This window comes from Salminus brasiliensis, chromosome 1, assembly GCF_030463535.1.
Source record: "Salminus brasiliensis chromosome 1, fSalBra1.hap2, whole genome shotgun sequence".
Lineage (NCBI taxonomy): Eukaryota > Metazoa > Chordata > Actinopteri > Characiformes > Bryconidae > Salminus > Salminus brasiliensis.
The window spans coordinates 48,395,554-48,415,479 of record NC_132878.1 but is presented as its reverse complement, the minus strand read 5'-3'; the positions used below and the strand labels follow the sequence as shown (position 1 = coordinate 48,415,479).

Here is a 19,926-nt window from a genome sequence, read left to right as displayed (position 1 = left end):
ATGCCGAATGTTCGAGTGTTAGCAGCCCCTAACTCAAACATAAAAACCCATGAGTTCTTTAGTTGGGTAATTTCTAGCCTCTGGTCACTTTGAGACTAACCTACCTCGTAATTCCTGTGGAATTATTCAGCATCTATATTAACGCATTTAGGGTCCAGAAAACTCCTTTTGAGACCCCATATGTAGCCTGTACTAAACAAGGCCAGTCTAAAAACCTCTTCCATCATTTATGCTGGCTCTAGAACTGTGCATAGTGCTTGGACCCCGATGATTGCCACCCTCAATGTAATTTAAAGGCAGTGGTTACAGTCCATAGAAATCAACATGTTCTGCATCAATTTCAGATAAAAGCTAAATATTAGACTGTGATCTCGGTTGCCAGCAATGATCATTTACATAGAAAGCAGCCTACATATGAGCAAATGAAAACAAATTTAACGCACATAAAACAATTTTTACATATTGCATTTCAGTAATATTTATCTCAACTTCATTCTGATTGCATCTTACTATGGGCTGGGATAATAATGACATGAGCAGCTGCTGTGCTGTGAGAACAGCGCATTTCACATCAAACCACTTGAAATGACATTGCTTAGCGATTTAATTATGGACTGACAAATCAGTGGAATTCAGTGGAATTTCCCCTCTAATGATCATTATGAGCATTAAAGGGGAATTTAATATTGCACTATCCATTTTTAGCATTGGTCCTGGTCCTGAAGTACGCCAGCAAGACCACGCTAACCGCAAATTCTCTGATTTTCTCAGACAGTGCTGACCCGGTCATGTGCTGTACACTTACAGTTCCACTTCTCTCAAAGAATCAAATCTCTATTCTTTATTGGCAAAACTTAGCCACAAATAATCTCCCCACAAAACGGACGTGCTGACAGACGCGAGCTGAAGCTCCGTCAGGATACAAAAGCTGCATGCGTTACGAAATTTCCTGCCATGGAGGAAGCATGTGATACGGCAACGTCTAGTTACATCCTGCAGCCTTGCTGACTGTAGGACATTATTCGAACCAAACTAAGCTTTTCTGCATTACCAAATGACACTTTCATTTCATTTGCTCATTAATAACTGAAGGCCTGCTTCACTCAAGAACCACTGCTGGTTGGAAATGACTATATTACTGTATAAGACATCAGGGTTTTCTGATTTATAATCATCTAAATCTAATCTATTCCATCAGTAAGGTCAACAACCAAAAAAAAAAACTAAAAAAAAAACAGCCCTACAAATAGAAGTTTGTCCAATTTCCAATTTGGAAAAAAATCTGAATCAGCCTGAACAATTAATGATCGGTCCATCACCAACAGGTCTAACACTAACGGTAGCAACTATTTAATGTCATGGACTCCAGGCTATGAATCATTTGGTTGGGCAAAACTTCGAATGGATGAAAATAATAGTGCCCGAATGCATAGAATCGTTATTTTACTCCATCACGTCTAAGCCATTACATATGTATTACATCAGGCATCAGGTCTAATGCTTCAGTTCATTACAAACTTCCCCCATTTTGGTCCCCGAGAGAGCCTCTACAGCGTCCCTAAATTCGTGGAAAGCAGCGTGTTCTCACAGCAGGCCTGTTTTGACAGAGGATCGATGGCCGCGGGCCCCCCTCCCGCCGAGACGGACAACTGATAACCAACAAGCACAGGCAGATAAGCAAACGCTTAGCTGAGCGCACTGCAACACGCAGCAGACTCTTTCATGATCTTTGGAGATGACGAGACGCGAATTTGTTGGCAGACCAAAATTAAAAAAAGGAAGACCGACTGCGCTGAAGTACCTTTTCTAGCTGTATAGACACCACATCAGATTAGGAATTAGAGAAGTGAAATCAAGACTATTTCTATTTCATGGAGTTCTTCAAAACTATCTTTGACAGACGGTTTTCTAGATTTCACTGTTTTCTACTTCTGACTAGACTGCCTCTGCTGTCTGATGCTAAAGGAGAAATTTGCACACAATTTCTGTTTAGTGGAAAAAATAATCTCATTCATTCATCTCGTCATTAACACTACGTTAGCGCTAATGATAGCCGACACCCCTTCTTATACCTGAATTCCACTGCATTGAAGTGTACCTACTGCTGACACCACTGTTGTGCACACACAGTTTGTGTAATCTCTGGAAAGAAAGCCTGTCTTAAGCACACGGTCACCAATGTCCAGTGCCGAGGGGCACTGCATTGAATTGAGAGGCACTGTATGGTTTGCTATTAATTTTGTTAATAATTGTAATTATAGTACAGAAGTACATTGCAAGTAATTTTAAGTTTTTTAGAAATATAAATCATTGTGAAATAATATACTGGTCGCTGCTAAAACCTTATATTGCAAAACATTAAACAATGTATTGTATATATATCATACATATTTGCCTTTTATTTAATGGGAGTCTGGCACAAACTTTACATTCTAATTTCTACATTTCATGGTGAATGGAGCAACAGAAATGCTCCAAAATGGACCTGGAATAAAATCTTTTCACTTCCATTGAAAGTTAAGAAGGTTCTTTCCCCCTCTCTTGTAAAGTTGCCATGCCAAGGTCTCTGTGCGACAGAAACACTATACGAAATAAAACGAACAGTAACGAACAAAGAAATAAAGTGAGCCCAAACCAATAGAATTCAGATCAACCTATAAAAACCAATGCCTCATGTTAGAAGTCTCTCAGAGATTATGTGAAAATGAACTTTTGCATTGTTTTCCATTGTTTAAAAAATTCATAATAAATGGACCAATAGAAATACTCCAAACGTTTAAGGTGTTTTCCTTCTCCTGTCAATTTGCCATTTTAAAGATACAGGGTTAATATTGTGGCAAGTTTGGGCTTTCAGTGATTTCTTTCAACTGTTTTTTTTTTTTAGGGCATAACGATTGACCAGACATTAAAAAACCCACATACATACAAACAACACACACACACGCACAAAGAAAAAAAACTTAACTTGCCCAGCTGACAGCTTCTCTGCGGCCACATAATATTGCAAATGGTCACATTTCTTTTCTACTCCAAAAAAGACTAATTCAAAGAAAATGATTAAAACCCAGACATCGCCATGACATGATATGACAACTTCTTCTCACAACTGTAAGTAGGTATTTGACACACTACCAGTCTAAAGCTAAGACATACTGTACCTGACTGGAAGTACATACAGCTTATGTTATTACTACATATATACGGCCTTCATTATTTTATTATTCCCCGTCAGATGATTTGTCTGTATTTGTCACAGAATAATTCAACATGTTTTGATGTCTTCACTGCCATTATGTGGAAAACAGAATACAGTAGAGGTATGACCAAACTTGCCACTGAACCTGTGCACACAAGCAGCTTGGTCTGCTCGTCCACACAGTCACCCCAGCAGTTCAGAGGAGAGGGACAAATGTTCTACTACCGGTGACAGTTTCCGTTGTCACTTTCTTTGTGCCATTGAGCAGGAGATCAGATTGAGTTTACACACACACACACACACACACACACACACACACACACACACACACACACACACAATTCTATTATCAGAGGAAGAGAGGTGAGATTGAGATGGAACGAAAGTGTCAGGAAGACAGGGAAAGACTGAGGGGGTGGTGTGATGACCCAGCAGAACAGAGTATTGAGTTTACACAGACACTTTAGCTTTGAGGACTATCTATCAGCAACACTCCGTGCAGGGTCAACAGGTTACGAGGGGTTGGCTCACAGTCATTCAGCAAAGTCATAAACGGCGCTTCAGAAACCACTCGCACTCTGAAAACACTCAGCGGTAGTCGGCTATGTGCATGTTTTGTGAAATGGAAACTTAGCGTTTGTCACATAAACCAAGCGGATTTACACAGATCTGATCTATTCAGCCCACAGCAGTTATGCAATTTAAATAACCCATTCACACTGAAGTTATGAGGAGCATTTCAGACCGGACTGCTCCACGAGCGAGGCACAGTGCAGGCCGGTCAGTCAGAACAGAGATCATTTACATATCAGTTTTAAGGGCTTGTTTAACTGTCAGGACTTTCTAATCCATTTAGCTATTGAAACTTTATGAAGCTTTTAGCATATTTAATCAAACGTAACTCTGGCTAGTTATCGCCAGTGGGCGACTGCATGCGCCACACACCCTAATAAATGATCCTTCCAGAACAAGTTACAGCCACTTTGTGAAGCTCAAGGTGGAGGTCGACAATATACCAACAAGCCATCGTTAGCATGAGACACATTCTTTTCTGCAATTATGTGCATCTTCAGTTCTTTATCACTGACCAGCTGAGCATAAATTCATGACATAGTTAAGAAAAGTGTAAATAACTATAGAAAATTACTATAGTAAATGTTTATGTGGCACTACTTGTCTGCATGTCAAAATATAACACTGCAATACTGGATCACTGACCCCAACCTCGCAACACAAGGTTGAATACCCGTTTACTTCAGCTGGGACAGTGTTTGCTGCATCACCTCCTCTTATACATCGTGCTAAGACAATAGTCTATGACCGGTTGGTCTGCATGTCTGTAAAATTGCCTTTTCATGTTAAAGTAGGAAGTTCTTGGATACCTTAAGCATGCTGATACGAGACTCACTGTTGAGAGGAAATGTAGCCTAGCAATACTTCAATGCAGTGGATTCAGTCAAGAAGCTGATTATGCAGCAAGACGTTGATCTTCTAAAATGTAGTGCAATCAATCCTAACAGAACTAGATGCATGTTATAAACTAGTAATATATATATATATATATATATATATATATATATATATATATATATATATATATATAAATAAATGGATAACTTTAATCATGATGATAAATACATTCAGTCCAGATTCATAAAAAATAAATAAATAAATAAATAAAAACACACAGCTTGACTAGCGCTACACCAAACAAAAAGTGCAATAAAATCCTGTTCATTAAGTTACAGTAGTCAGAATTGTCTGCTGGGTAGCAGATCAGCATATATCTAGTGCTGAACACTGTTAATAAAACATTACCGATACCTCACTTTTCCCCCCCAGACCCTGTTGAAAACAGAAAGTGGCAGTAAGGTGTTGGCAGTGGGTGTTCACTGACTGCAACAAAACACAGAGCAATCAAGAGGAGATCAAGTTCATAACATGGGTTGGCAATGTAATTTAGACAGCCAATCAGAAGCCCAGACTTAGAAACAAGCTTGTATATTGGCACACAGGTGGCAAGTCTGACATCTAGACATCCTAGATTCTGAACTTCTGGGTTGAACGACATTCATGTTCTTGATACTCTGCAGAACTGAAGTAATGTGGTGGGCACCGTAAAGGTATTGAATTTCAATACCCAGCCCTAGCCCAGTCTACTGTCCAGTGCCTGCATGTTCTGTCCAGTAATAGTAACGAGTGGGAATTAGGGACCGTTGCCCAGAGTGAGAACTCTCACTGCCGCCAAGAAACAGCTGAGAGCACACTGACTGGTTACTGATTAATTACACAAGGCCTGAGACGCTCTGGACACACAGAAAACACGTCCGACAGAGACAGACAGACGGGCAGACGAGTAGACAGGAAATTACACCCGCAGACACATGTATGCACACACATGCACACCCCAACCCACTCTGCTTAATCCAAAACAGAATTGCACAAATGCCACAAGGAATAAAACAGGCCGAACCTAAACCCAGTGCCAGCCTCTCTGCCACAGCCTTCCTGAAAAACAACGCTCTACTTGCCTCAGCCCTCATCAGCTGAGAAGCACTCCTCTGTTCTCTCTGTCCCCAAATAAACCACACAACGTAGCACGACCTCCAAAACCAAACACATCCTGTCCCTATTGATCACGTTCCGCTTGCTATCCAGTATGCGGCCAAATCGACTAAACAACACCACCACCACCCCTCCAAGGCTAAAAGCATAAATGACTTCGAGAGCTGCAGGCTTAAGCAACATACAACATGTGTCCTGAAGTAACACCACATACCCGGGGACTGAGGAGGAGTCAGAAGGAAGTGGAAAAGCTGTCAATGACTGAATGCAGTGCAGTCATAACTAGGGAAAAGCTAGAATTTCAACGCCCACAATGCTAAAATATATCTTTGTAAGCAGAAGCTCAGTCAAAAGTTGTTCAGCTTTTCTCCCCTTAACCCAAATTTGGCTGATTACCTAAAACATTCTGAACCAACATCCCAACCCAGTAGCTGATGTATTTAGTTTTAGAACAGCAGAACAATTGGGCACATGCTCGGTGACTGTGCTGAAAATATCTCTAGTTTATTCATTTTACTGCATTTGTAAACCTACAGAAATAAAATGTATACTCCTCTATTCATAAAATGTATATTCCAGTTCATATTCCGGGTACCTCACACACACACCTAGGGGCAATTTAGCAAGGCCCATTGACCTAGTGGCGGTGGGAGGAAACAAGAGCACTCTGATGAAACCCACAAGGACACAGGGAAAACATCCCAAACTCCCTAAAGACAGAGACCTGGGTGATAATCAAACCAAATCCCAACCCATTTGCACCTGGAGCTGTGCAGCACGCACAGTACTTGCTGCCCCATCCCCTGCAACTCCAATTTTGACACTTGTAATCTCAAATAGGGCAAATGGACCTGTTTGGATTAATCAAGCTGTGAAACATCGGTTCAGGTCATTTGTCTGGTATTGTTCTAAGAAAAGGAGAGGGACTGAGTCGGGAGGAAAGTCACAGAGTAGCACCTCTACAAAAGAAAATGATCCCAGGACCACATGTACAATTAATCTCATAAACAGTAGAAGCCATATTAAACATTCATCTTTTAAAGATGCTTCTGTCCACTATTTTTCAGCTACGTCTGCCTTCTGCTAAAAATGTACGTTCTGGACACCAAATGTCAGAATGGTGACTGCCATTGACCAAAGCACCACACCACTGATGACCAGCTCAAGTCGATCAATTGCACAAAAACGTGCCCGACACGCATGTGTAGGAGGTTTAGAGCCAGACGGAGACAGCAGACAGAAAGAGGAGGGGCATATACGAGGGAGGTGCCTGTGAGGAGGAGGGGGAGGAGCATGAGGCGTTTACGAGATTAATCAGGATTATCCGCGCCTCAATCCCACAGGAACTGTTTCCTGACGCGGATCAGCCGTTCTTACACCCTCCTCCACAAGTGGGCTGCAGCCAGTCCTCAATCACACACACATATATACACACACACACACCCTAAGAGAGGCTCAGCATGACGAAAAAAGCTGAAGCTGAACACCTGTTGCAAAGGCTTGGGGATGGTGCTTGTGTGTGTGTATGGCTCAGGGCACATGATGCTGGGAAAATTACACTGAAGTGTACATTAAACATACAGCTTATGTGCAGTAAATCCAACACAATACAAAATCTTTTTGGCCATTTTATCAAGCAAAGGTATTCAACATGCAAGTCACCTATGTGAAAACCTAACTGCCCCCCATTAGGCTACTCGAACAACAAAATAACTGACTGAACACAACTAGCGAATACAGCCGGCTCTGCTGAACGTTAGTCATTATTTATTATTTAGTAATGCAGTCATTAGTATTTAACAAGCACACGTGACCATGACCACAAGAACATCCAGAAGAGCAGAGAATGCAGGGAACATATAAAAGAAAAGCAGAAATATCAGTCTGGATGTTCAACAAAGGGTAAACAAACAAACAAACAAAAAAAACCTCGGGTCTTCCAAGTAATATCCAAGGAAGCCTCAGCCTCAGCCTCAGCAGTTTGTCCTCATGTCTATATGAGAATGGGCAAATGCACATTTGCTTCACTGTATATTAATCATGCTGAACATGCATGATCTTAATGGTCGTTGAAAGTGTAATAGAAAGCAGCTCTGTTATTTATGTCATTTAAAGCAAAACTCATTTTCAGTCAAAATGTGCTTGTTTTTTTTCTCCCACGATCCATCGCTGTAATTGGGGCCGATGAGTACAGCTATTAGAGCAGTGGAACCACTCAAAAACACACACACATTTGACTGTGGCAGCGCATCTCGCCCGCCAGGCTTGGCAGAGTCCTCTGTTTGTGTGTGTGAGTGTGTGTGTGTGTGTGTGTGTGTGTGTGTGTGTGTGTGTGTCATCTAATGGACCTTCAGTCTTCAATTCCAGTGCTGGCTCTTTGTGTGTCAGTCTACAGAAAGATCAGCGGGAAGACAACTCAGACCAGAGCAGTGTGGGCATGCTTCACAGTTTTCTGCTGGAAGACTCTGGATCAACACACACAATGTCATAATTTGGCTTTTTGCATTGACTTGTGCGTATAAATATATACTTATATGTTTTTTCCTGGAAGAATTTCAACATAATCAAATATTTCTGATAAAGAAAGTAAAGAAAGTAAATAAATAAATGAAATGAACAAATAGAACTCACTCTAAGGGGTGTCAAACCTATAAAATACATTGGAAAATAAAAGACGCTGTTCATTATAACATTATAGGATGTATAGCTAGTATGTATGTATGTATGTATAAAGTTAGGTCACTCAGTGGCCCAGTTGCCTTTTATCCATCTGAGAAAGTGGTCACTGGTCAGTCAGCTGCTGTTGCACTAGCAGCACACTTTAGCCGAAATGTGCTAATGATGTAATTCTCCATTAGCAAACCCAAAACAGTGTTGAGTTTTCCAGTCAAAATCGGTCCGGCCCCTTTGACATTGGACTGTGTGTAATGTGGCCTCTTAATTCCAATGAGTTTGCCGTTCATGCTCTGGGCTATCCAGCGCATAATAGCAAATAAAGAACAAAAATAAATTAAATAAAATGCGGTGCAGCTGAACATTTTAGAGGGCAAAACAAAGACTTGCAGACTACATACAAAATCATTAAGGCTACTTGAGAAGCCAGACAAAACCATAATGTAGCTACCCCACTGTCATCTAAATTACAAATCTAGAGAAAGACAGAGACAGCAAGAGAGAGAGAGAAAAAGAGAGATTGGGTGGGTGAGTGACTGTCATCTCCAACCCCCTCACTCTCACTCAAAGAGAACGCCTTCAGGGCAACTCTAACAAATATACCTCTTAAAAATATGTCAGCTCATAAAGGAAATGGCCCACATAAATCTAATTGAATGCAATCACAGTTGAGACTGCATGACTGTGACACACTTACGGCTTCGCGTACAGTACTGTGGACTAGGAGCCATAGCTACACAAGAGTATACAGTCTTCATATCCGCAAAACAAAACAAACAAAAAAAAACAAACACTGGTAGTTATGGGTTTGACTGCCCAAATGAAGACTTAAACACCCCTCCACTCTCCCTAAAAGACTCATTTTATAATACAGGGATATAATCAAAGGAGCCAAGTATATGGGCCGACCAGAGTTTGCGGATTTCTCTGCTCTAACAGACCTACTAAACCAGGCAATTAACAGGTGAGCTGAAACAGGTGTGCTTGAGCAAGAAAAGCACAAAAATGTGCAGGAATCTGGCCCTCCAGGAAACTGCCCACCCCTGTTCTAGACAAAAGACAGTTCATGAGATTTTATATCCATAAAATATGAAGTAATAACAAATCACAATATTATCTTGCTTACAGTATCACAGTATATTGAAACGTAACCCCTGTACTGTGACGTATGGCATCACCTGGTTCTTGCCAATAAACAGACCCATTTAAAACAAACTGGGTGCTGAATGAACATGGAGGCCAGTCAACCTGTATTATAAGACATAAGAAAACAAATCATGAAATGGGTTTAAAAAGGGTGTCAATTTCTGACAGAATGTTTAACATGAATAACATCCCCTCCTCTTCACCACAGAGCAGCTCTTTCTCCGCCACTTGGGTTTGTGTCAGAAAAGTGTCGCCTATTAAAACAGCTGCAGAACATAGCTAAAGCTCAGACGAGCAAGCCAAGTACGTCCACATGTCCAAATATATCTTGCATAGTTCAGCCAATATTGGCCTGTACAGCATAATTTAATCAGACTAAGAGTTTAGCCAGCTTGAGTGCAGTAAATCATGCTGTTAATGTGACAATAGCCAACTCAGACTAACAGTAAACCACTGGTATACATATAAAAGTAGTTACTGTAAGTTTCTAGGCAGACCGCTTACTGACTTAGCTAGTTAGCAGAAGTGCAGGGGTGCACGATTCTCTGAATTATGTCACATTATGTCACAAAATGTGTGTTTTCATTCCCTTTACTGCATTTAGACATGATACATTTTTATGCACCAGAATCACCAGACATATACATGGACAATTGTGAATATCCGCACCACCACCAACGCATCATTCTCATGTCAGTGCATGCCTAACAATACCCCCTGCTATCTTGCTGGTTCATTTCTTCTGCTCCTTTTCTCACAATATATAGCCATTATGCCTGAATGATCATCATGTGGATAAACTCTGACAACCCACCCATCAATGTAGAATTCCTAATCTCAATACCTGCGATTGTAAAATGTGTTGTATATTAACACAAAAATATCATTACCAAAGCAGGTTTGGAGCACTGGCAAAAAACTTGACGATTTGAATGCCATACGGCAACAAACAGGTGTGATTGTGGGGGCTGAGGAACAAAAGGTGAGTCCAATTACAGCAAAAAAACAGAAGCAGAGTGTTCAAATTGCAACACTACTGAAGCGGATCTTCCACACTAAAAATAATACACATTCACTGTGACTCAGAGCCATTAATGTGTGACCTTCTGTGTACACACATCAAACCTAGTAATGCTGGAAAGAATGAGTCATATGACATTTATTTTTTTGCTTTCTTTATTTTTATCTGGTTTGTGAAACTATAAATCACCCCTGTATTTGGCTGTGGCATGTGCAGGACACTCGTATGGCAGAACATTGAAAGGAATCAAAAGTCAAGTCAAGTCAAGTCAAGTTACATTTATTTGTATAGCGCTTTTTACAACTGTTGTCATCACACAAAGCAGCTTTACATAATTAGTAAAAGACAGAAAAAGAAATAATGTAACAAAACATGAAGGCCAAGACCTCCAGTGAGCAGCCAACGGTGACAGTGGCAAGGAAAAACTCTATCAGAGCTGAAAGAAGAAACAATGGGAGGAACGAAGACTCACAAGGGGGACCCATCCTCCTCTGATCAGAACTATTTATAAATTATTGATAAAAGTTACCAAACCATCTATACTGTTAAACTGCTCTGATCATAATCTTAATATATTAATCATGTTGTAGATAGTTAATAGTGGTGATATTAATAGTGGCAGATAGTTAAGAGTCCAAGCAAAGGAACCTGTTCGGTTGAAATAGTCTCATTCTCTTTTCAGCCAACAGTGCAGCTAAAGGCAAACTGAAGGAGTATATGCAGTCAATCAGCCAAGAAATGTTGGGCATCTGAAGTGTGCTTCTTTAGTTTATGGCGGAAGATGCTAGGCTAATGTTGCTAGCAAATGCTGCAACCGCTGGACTTTAAAGAATGAGAACATAACCAAAACCAAAACTGTGCTTACTCTGCAATAAGCACAGTCATAACGGGCCATTTGAGCATCTCTGCACTATACAAGCATGACGCATGACAGAGCTTGCCTCCAGTGTAGGGGATCCAGGTTCAATCACACACCAAAGATAACAAAGCCAAACTACTATACCTTTTTTCTATATTGAAGAAACAGGAAACACACACACACACACACACAAATCAATAAAACTGTCAAAAACATTTGTGGTCTGCTTTTAAATCTGACAGACCAATTCATTTGCGTTTTAACCAAAGTTATTGAATATATTTTTTAATTAAGCCTAATTTAAAGCTTCCTAGCTCCTCTTCCAATACCACAAAAAGTACTAAAAGGTTGTGGTTGTTGTTTGTGGTTGAACAACAAACAACCTATATATTACTAATTAATCATGTGAATAATTGGTATCTTAGTCAATTAATGCAAAAAACTATAAAAAATACAATCAATGGAACACTGTACAAGATGTCTCTATTTTCTCTTGTACTAATAACAGAGATAGGATCATTTGATCTAATGCAGTAATGTGAGGGGTCCATGTCTAACATTATAACTCACACTCACACCCCTTATGCCCTTAAAATAGACTCCAGTCTGGTCTAGTCTAGCCTGCCCTAGACAGAGGACACACTTCATGGGACTGAATGGGGGCTGGTATTACTGACCTGCAGTTCACAGTACAAAACAAACACACAAGAGCTCAACACTAAAATAGCATCTAGCCACACGGAGGATGATTTGTGCTGCAAGCCAGCGGTGTGTTAAGGCCTTAACATATACTGTTTGTCTGGTTTACAGCAGCAGGCATAGAGGCAGTTCTTAGTTTAGACTTTGTGCTATCCTCGCTAGCATTGTTTGGCTGAATGTATACCAAGGCCTTTAGACATGACTGAAGTGAGTGTGTGTGTGTGTGTGTGTTTTAGTCACTAGGGAGGATAATCTAAAGTTTTACACTTGTGCCCATTTATGTAAGCCAATTCAACAACTGTAATTTCATATGTACCATACATGACTCCTATAGACTAGACCCTGCAGTTCACAATCACTTTATAGTCGCTCATTTGAAACTGCGTATCAGTTCTCTTCATATTATATGAGGAATTTCATTTCTTATATTAGGGATGTTATCGACTCAGTCAACTAAAACAGATGACCAAATTATGTGAACACTAATTTCATAATCCTTTAGTTGATGAGGCCATTGCACTTTTTTTTTTTTGCACAACCTAGGAACAGTTTAGAGAGGCACGTGAACCATGGATTAAAAGCCATAGTTTAACTAGAATAGTGAGGAAGACAGTCTTTCTGCCACTGTTACTTTTTACAGTAATAATTCCCTCAATCTGGACGCAGAGCTGCAGTGGAAACATAAAGACTAATCAGCTGTCTATCACATAAACGGAGCATGTGGATAAAATCGTTATGGTCCGTAAACATTGTGCAACTGCAATGAGTGAGTGGAGAGCAGAGGTCTATTAGTGTGAGGTATGGGAGTCTCATATGGACATGGGCTAAGTGCAAATAGGAGAATTCTCAAATAAGTCCACCTCAGAGACGTTATAAATAAGGAGACCGGCTATGAAATTTCATTAAACAGTGAATTTTTGATTATGTTATTCATCTTTACTCTCCTCATTAGTTAGCAAATGCATAAAACAACCTTAAGCTAAATTTAAAACCTGTTAGCTACATGAGTTATTTGGTAATTAATAATCAGAATAATCAATTATTCTTTTCAGTAATCAATAGATTATTCCACTATCAAAATAGTCATTTGTCCCAGCCCTATATGTTATGGTTACACTAATGGTTAGGTTAGAAGTTTACGTTGTTATGCACTTCTTATGTTAACCATGATGATATTTTGTGTTTTATGATGCATCACTGTTTTGAAAGTGATTTTATCTGCCATTAGATTCCTGTCGAAAACCAATACCAATATTCAAACCTTGCAGATCTCCCTACTATGTGCCTACTATGTGAGGATCAATCATATTAACCGAGGACTGAAGAAAACGTGGACGCCATGGTTCCATTCCCCTCCGTTCTGTTCCAACTGTCCTTTAGTTTGTCCAGCAGGTGTGATGTGTAAACAGTAAAAGTGCCGTTCATGGAAGTTCCACCACAACTTAGCTTCTCCATGTAATGAACAAAAAGGGCAGCATGCAGGTCCTGTAGACTGTCAATCACGTCAATGACACCCACCTTCTTACAATATCAGAATAAGGGTAAAGGACAGAGATGAAAAAGAACAGTTTAGAGAAGAGAAATATGATGAAAAATGGGCTGTTTTGTCATTGAAACAAATAGGGATGAGTGGAGCTACGCATCATACTGCAACCAGCCAGTAGAGGCGCTGGAGCACACAAGGCGCTACACTAACCCAGTATATGAAGCTGTACCCTGCAATACAAAGGAGCCGGGCCAAGCTTTATGAAGCCCTGCGTACAGTGGTCAGCCCTGAAGGCCTTGATGAGTTTAACACATGTGAAGCTGCTGAGGGTGTGTCCTGCAAACACAGTCAACGTAAGCCGCCTTGCGTTTCTGTCCCTGGACCGGCAGAGTAGGTTTGCATTGTTTGCGTTGGTAGTCACTGAAAGAATAGACAGCGGTGAGCTATAGGTGCTGCTCTCTTGTATGGACAGCTGAAGGAAGCAGCTTGGTTTATTCAAAACAGCGTATACTGGGCTGTGATTCATCTGCTAGCTGGAGATTTTGATTACACGGCACGTGTAATAGCAGCGTAATAAAAAAGTAAGCAATCACGCATCGCTGCTGCTGACCATAAATATGGCCACAGGGATTTCTGCCAAAGAAAGTGAATTGTCCCATCATAAAAAAAGGGAGAAGTCCACTTTTTCCACTTGTGTCAGCAAATCAAAAATAACACTCCTTTTATGGCTGAATCAGAGCAACATGATATCAAGCAAGTAAACTGGAGGGCTGTGAGGCTGGGGAGTATGTGTTTGTACATACATGGGGCAAAAAAAGTATTAAATTTTTTTGTGAAAACACAGGGTTTATCTACGTAACAGGATCAACACAAAGCACTGGTTTCCCACAGCCAGATAAAGCCTAATTTCAAATAATCACATGACATGAATAATCTCATTCTTCAACATTAACATGATACAACCAATTCTTTTTGGTTACTGAGGTCAGGGTTCGGCTTGGGGAATGATCGTTACATATATGTAGTTACACATTTATAGTAATACATATATGAGCTCCCACGTCCTGACAGTGCATAAATACAAATCTAGATGTGTGGTTAAGGTGGGGGGAGAGGGCGGTTATCTCAAACAAAATGCAGGAGAATCATTGACTGCGGATGTTTGGTTGCTGGCTGAACGTTCAAAGCCTGAACTGACCCGCTCTCTTTCTGCTGGAACCCTCCAGCACGTCGCGTCCACTGACATTTCCCTGAAAAACCCTCCGAGAGTGCACGCATGTGTTTGCGTGCGTGTGTGTGTGTGTGTGTTTAAAACAGGCTGCACGCCATGATGACACGTCACAAGCTCCGGTGCACAGTGGGCCAGTTGTCTGACATATTTGCTGACAGAAATGCTGAAATAACCATGAAACCTCAGGTCGGCCGAGCGGGGTGGGATTTGGACGGTGGTTTTCCTTACTATCAATTAAACCCCTAATTTTTAACCACCGTTACAAATGCAATCAGCCTGTGACTTCAGATTCTTTTAGCTGGGTTTAAGGTGAGCGTGCCCACTTTTGCTCTGGAATCCTCCGCGACCTTTCAAATCTCAAGAGGATTTGGAGAAAATTACACACAGCCCGCTGAACAAACGAACGGAAAGATCTACCGCTAAAGTTCAAAGTTCAAATCTCCTGCCAGATCAAAGATACTAATCCCACACGTATCAATTATGTGGCATTTACGACTGGGCCGGCTAACGCGGCGAGATGCTTAAAGGCATGTGTCCAAGTTGTCAGGCACGGTGTCTAATTACTCGGACATTCATCATATTCGTTATCTGATGCGGTGTAATGAGGCTTCCTAGAGGTATGACTAAAAGCCCGCTGTGACATTGTAATTGGGCGATGCCGTGCTATCTGTAGCCTACACAATTATGTGGGCCTACATCACACATCTGACATTGTCAAGATTCACAGTTCACACCTTGCGTTAATAGGTGTTATGTCTGGATGGTATATGAATGTACTACGATTCCATTCACACTCTTCACGGAAATTAAGAGTCTCTCCAGCATCACCAGACCAAAATATTGCAAACATTTGATTAAAACAGGCAGCAAATAAGCTCTGCATAAGCACAGTAAACCCCTTCATTTAAGCAACTGTTTACACTTGCGTTGAATGTGGTTCGAGTGCTCTGAGGGTAACATTAGTTACAACACATCCTAGGTGTGTTTACACCTGGCATTTCCTGACAAGCGTGATCCGATCACTGAAAACGGATGTCGATGCAAGGTGTAAAGAGACTTTGAGGTCTCATGAGGATGCAGATTCAGTTCCAGCTCATCTGAATTGACATTCAGATTGTGTTACTCAACAGCTTACTCAACAAGAGCAATGAAAACATGCCGAATGAACACATACAGCGTTTGTGGAAGTCCAGCTGGACACTTAGCTTTTGAAGAGGGGTGGGGGATGGGAGGGGGGTAGTAACTAGGGAGTATAATACTGCAGCATATCAGACTGTATGCTTCAATCACAGCCTCTTATCATGCATCGGACAACACATTTTACTGGAATTAATGTTAATACCGCATAATATTTTGCATTAAGCGTCATGAAGGTAAGGTCATCCCTCCTCTGAAATATACTGGTTCGTCGTAGCCTCAGCCTCAAGAACAGGGAGGATAAATTAGCGTGAGGTTGAAAAAGGAATTAAAAACTAAATGATAATTCAGTGGTTGAGGCGTGAAATGAGTCAGATTTGTTTACAGCAATAGAAACCAGGGGCTGCGTCGCCAATGACACAGATTTTTTTTTTTTTTTTGTTACTATGATAACCAGAGAATGTTGACAAAAATAAAACCGAATATATATATATATATATATATATATATATATAAAACAGGTATATAAAAACACCCTGAAATAGAATATTAATTTAAGGTCCCAACAGGGTCTCAGGCAACAGGCCACCATACTTTCATGGATGTACCTTTAAACTCCTCAGGCGTCTGGTTCCATTAGCCACCACTGTCAACAACTCGGACTCTGTGTGTTTCTCTAAAACAGGATATTTTACGTTGACCACTCTAAATGACTTAGTTCACGTCTTCAACATATGCAGAAATGCTGACAACCTGACAGTGTCCCCCTTTAACATATTAGCATGTGGCTAACGCATTATCCTAAACCATTACACTTATGAGTGAATGTGAAAGTCCCCCCCTCAGCATGTTTAGGGGGACCCACCCACCACCCCAACCCCAACATACTAATACCTGTCTCTCTAGTGTATTTGTGTATTTGTGAGAAAGCTAGTCTACTTTCTGATCAGGCTCATTGTAAGCGTTTCCTTTACTAGGTTTCATTTCAGCACCTGGGCTGATTTAGCTACTATGGCTCACACCCCTCTCACTTTCACACTTCAGCCTTTTATTTTAGACCAAAACAAAGAGAGAACAACAAGAGAGAACAGCCCCTAAAAATGTCCAGTTCCTACTGAACGTCCTGAGCGACTCTGGGGCAGCTCTTTTACTCGCTTATTCCGTCTGCAGTGCTTATCTTTTACCTGGGGGTTGTTTGGGTCAGTCTGCCCACCTCTTAGAGCGAGAGCGGGACTGGATACCCCCTCCCCCGTCCCCCGTCCCCTCCACACGTGGAAGTATGTGTCCATGCATTGGCTGGCTCTGCGCTGTTTAGTCGGCGAGAGCAATGGAGACATGTTGTCCTCGGCTTGGACACCATTTCCAGACCAATAAACCAGTGATTTCTGGCACAAGCAGTTTAGCAACAGCCGATAAATTACATAAGCGCAATTAAAGTGCCAACCTCTGACCCCCGTCTACAACACGGACTGCCGTCACCTGACTGCTCGCGCTCTCCCTCTCTCTCTCTCCATGTCAATAAACATCACAGCGAGGCGAGCCGAGGGCTCAAGACGACCACCGAGGCTTTCTAACTCACGCCGGAGTCCACCAAGGCCTGATATGTGCCGTTTTCACACTCGCACTTCGACAGCGTAGTCTTACGCAACGTGGGGGGAAACACAACAGGACACTCCGACAAAACAACACAGACAAGTCGAGCAGAGCAGAGCGGAGCAGAGCGGAGCGACACACCGCTCGCCAGCTCTCACCGCCGAAGAGGAGGAGGAGGAGAAGAGGAGGAGAGGAGGAAAAAACAACTCACTGAGGTGTAAATATGCGTCATTATTATCCATCTCCACTTAGTTATCCGTCGTGTCTTCTTCTGGAGGCGGTTGTTGCTTGGCCGTCAGAGACAGCGGCATCTCAACTTGAATCCACTCCCCTGGCCGAGTGAACTAACTCGGCGGGCGCTGCTAGCTTTAGCCTGCTAGAAGGGCCCCTCTGAGGGGGAGGCGCGAAGGACAAGGCCTTGTGCCAACGACAGTCAGCACTGCTAGCAGCCAGAGGAGGGACTTACCCAGCCTAGCGCTGCTATTTTCATGGATTAGGCGTGGGCAATGATAATATGGTATCAGTATTGTGATCAGTTGGAGCAATAAGCCATGCAAAGCTGTGCTTTACTGGGATTTAATCTGGAGTAAGGGTGCTTTCGGGCACCGTGTGAAGCAGGCGGGAGTCCATTTGGGAAGCCTCTGCCATGCATGGCCTCGAGGGGTTGGGTTTTAGCAATCACAATAGCAATCACAATTCATCACCAAGAAATTGAGCTAGTTCCTTTAGTGCATGCGAATGTAGACAAACTCTGGATACTGCAGTCAATCCTATTTACATGGACATTTATAGCATCTTATTCAGAGGAGACTTACATGTCGTGTTACATTTACGGGTATGTAAATGTCTTGTCTAAGGACGGTGGTCGTAGCATGTTGTGCTTGCCGAGCCGGGTAATCGACCCCAGTCTGCCATGGGGAGGGTGGTGTTCTTTCCCACTATGCTACATCAACCTCTACAGACATACATTGTAACATGTATTTATAACATCTGTACACATAGAAGTGTTTAACTGAGAAATCTTCATTCTAACTACCAAATGATCACTGCGACAGCAATGCTAATTATCCGCTAGCAGCTTCAGCAATTTCAGCACCAAGCTAATAGTGTTGCTTATGCCTTCTCCCAAACTGGGGTAGAACCTCACATGCCTCCCTCTCTCAGCAGACCTGCAACGTAGGCCTTAAATAACATGTCTAAAAAAGAAAATGAAAGAAATATACAAATCAGTGCTACGACCAAAGTACTGCCATAGTATGTACCTTGATTTTCACAGTTTGATGAAATAGAAGTGTTTCTGTAGTATCCTGTGGCCTAAAATGGAAAGGACTGCACAGATGCACATGCTTTTGTAGTGCATTTTAACTGTTTGTTTACCTTCTCTGACTTGTTTTTTTTAACAAAAATAAAAAAGCACATTGTGAGTTTTCATGACCTTCTAATGCAGCATGGCTCTTTTGCTGACTTATTCACAAACCTCTGAAAAAACAATGGTGTATCATGAAAAAACTAAATAAATCAAGTGTCATCATACTAGATATTTTGACTATATATTTTGATATATTGACTTGACTCATTTCAGACGTGTTCTACTTAAATAAAAGTGGTAAATACAGTGGTAACGTTTGGGCACACCTGGTCACACCTGGTGTTGATTTTGAAGTGAAAATAGGTTCCCATCCGCTATAGAGACTTCTGCACATTCTGACGTGTAATAACTTTAACTTTCACTTTTACAATGAACAAAATGTGCTGTTTGAACAGAGGCGTCCAAACTTTGGCATGAAGCTGTATATAAACTTTACATAAACACAATAATGGGCTTCTATCTGATTTCCTTTATCTGGATTTGTGATCTGGTTTATTGAGCACAACATTTGTTTTATTTAAACTGAAAAGCCTGAACTTTGATAGGCTATTTCATGGCTGTGTAAAATGCATAAAAAAAATGGAAATGTAAACATTTGTATCTAAATTGTTCATTTAAAGTCATTTACTGCGATACCTTTAAATTTGCTACAGAGTGTCATCACTCCACTAGTTACAACTGCATGGTCTGGAGACCCCTTGGAAGGCCCCTGGATCTTCCTAAGTGGGGGTCACGCAAGGGTTAGCTCCCGCTACCTCCGAAGGTTATTCAGAAGTCACCGGCATTCACAGTCTTGAACTCTGGAGGCATAGACCCTCTGCTAGTGCCGGGGTGGACCTGCGCACTCGGGAGCCCCTCCGCTGCACTTTAGCCTATAGGACAAGCTGCTCTTTCTCAGTCCTTGTGAGCGGCCCATAGAAGAAACACAGGAGGACGGCAACGAAGACGAAT

At 41.5% G+C, this 19,926-nt stretch overlaps 1 protein-coding gene across 4 annotated transcripts in view; it reads right to left on the bottom strand.

Moving 5' to 3' along the window:
• rxrgb (retinoid X receptor, gamma b) overlaps positions 1-17,985 on the bottom strand; it is a 42,030-nt gene extending 24,045 nt beyond the window's left edge. For 3 of the 4 annotated variants that reach the window (XM_072680743.1, XM_072680748.1, XM_072680756.1), the window contains exon 1: positions 17,818-17,984. In XM_072680743.1, the coding sequence (XP_072536844.1) occupies positions 17,818-17,848 (31 nt within the window). In that variant the 5' untranslated portion in view covers positions 17,849-17,984. Of the gene's footprint in view, positions 1-17,817 lie in introns of all 4 variants that reach the window. The other variant, XM_072680744.1, reaches the window with a different exon arrangement.
• Positions 17,986-19,926: the final 1,941 nt, after the last annotated feature.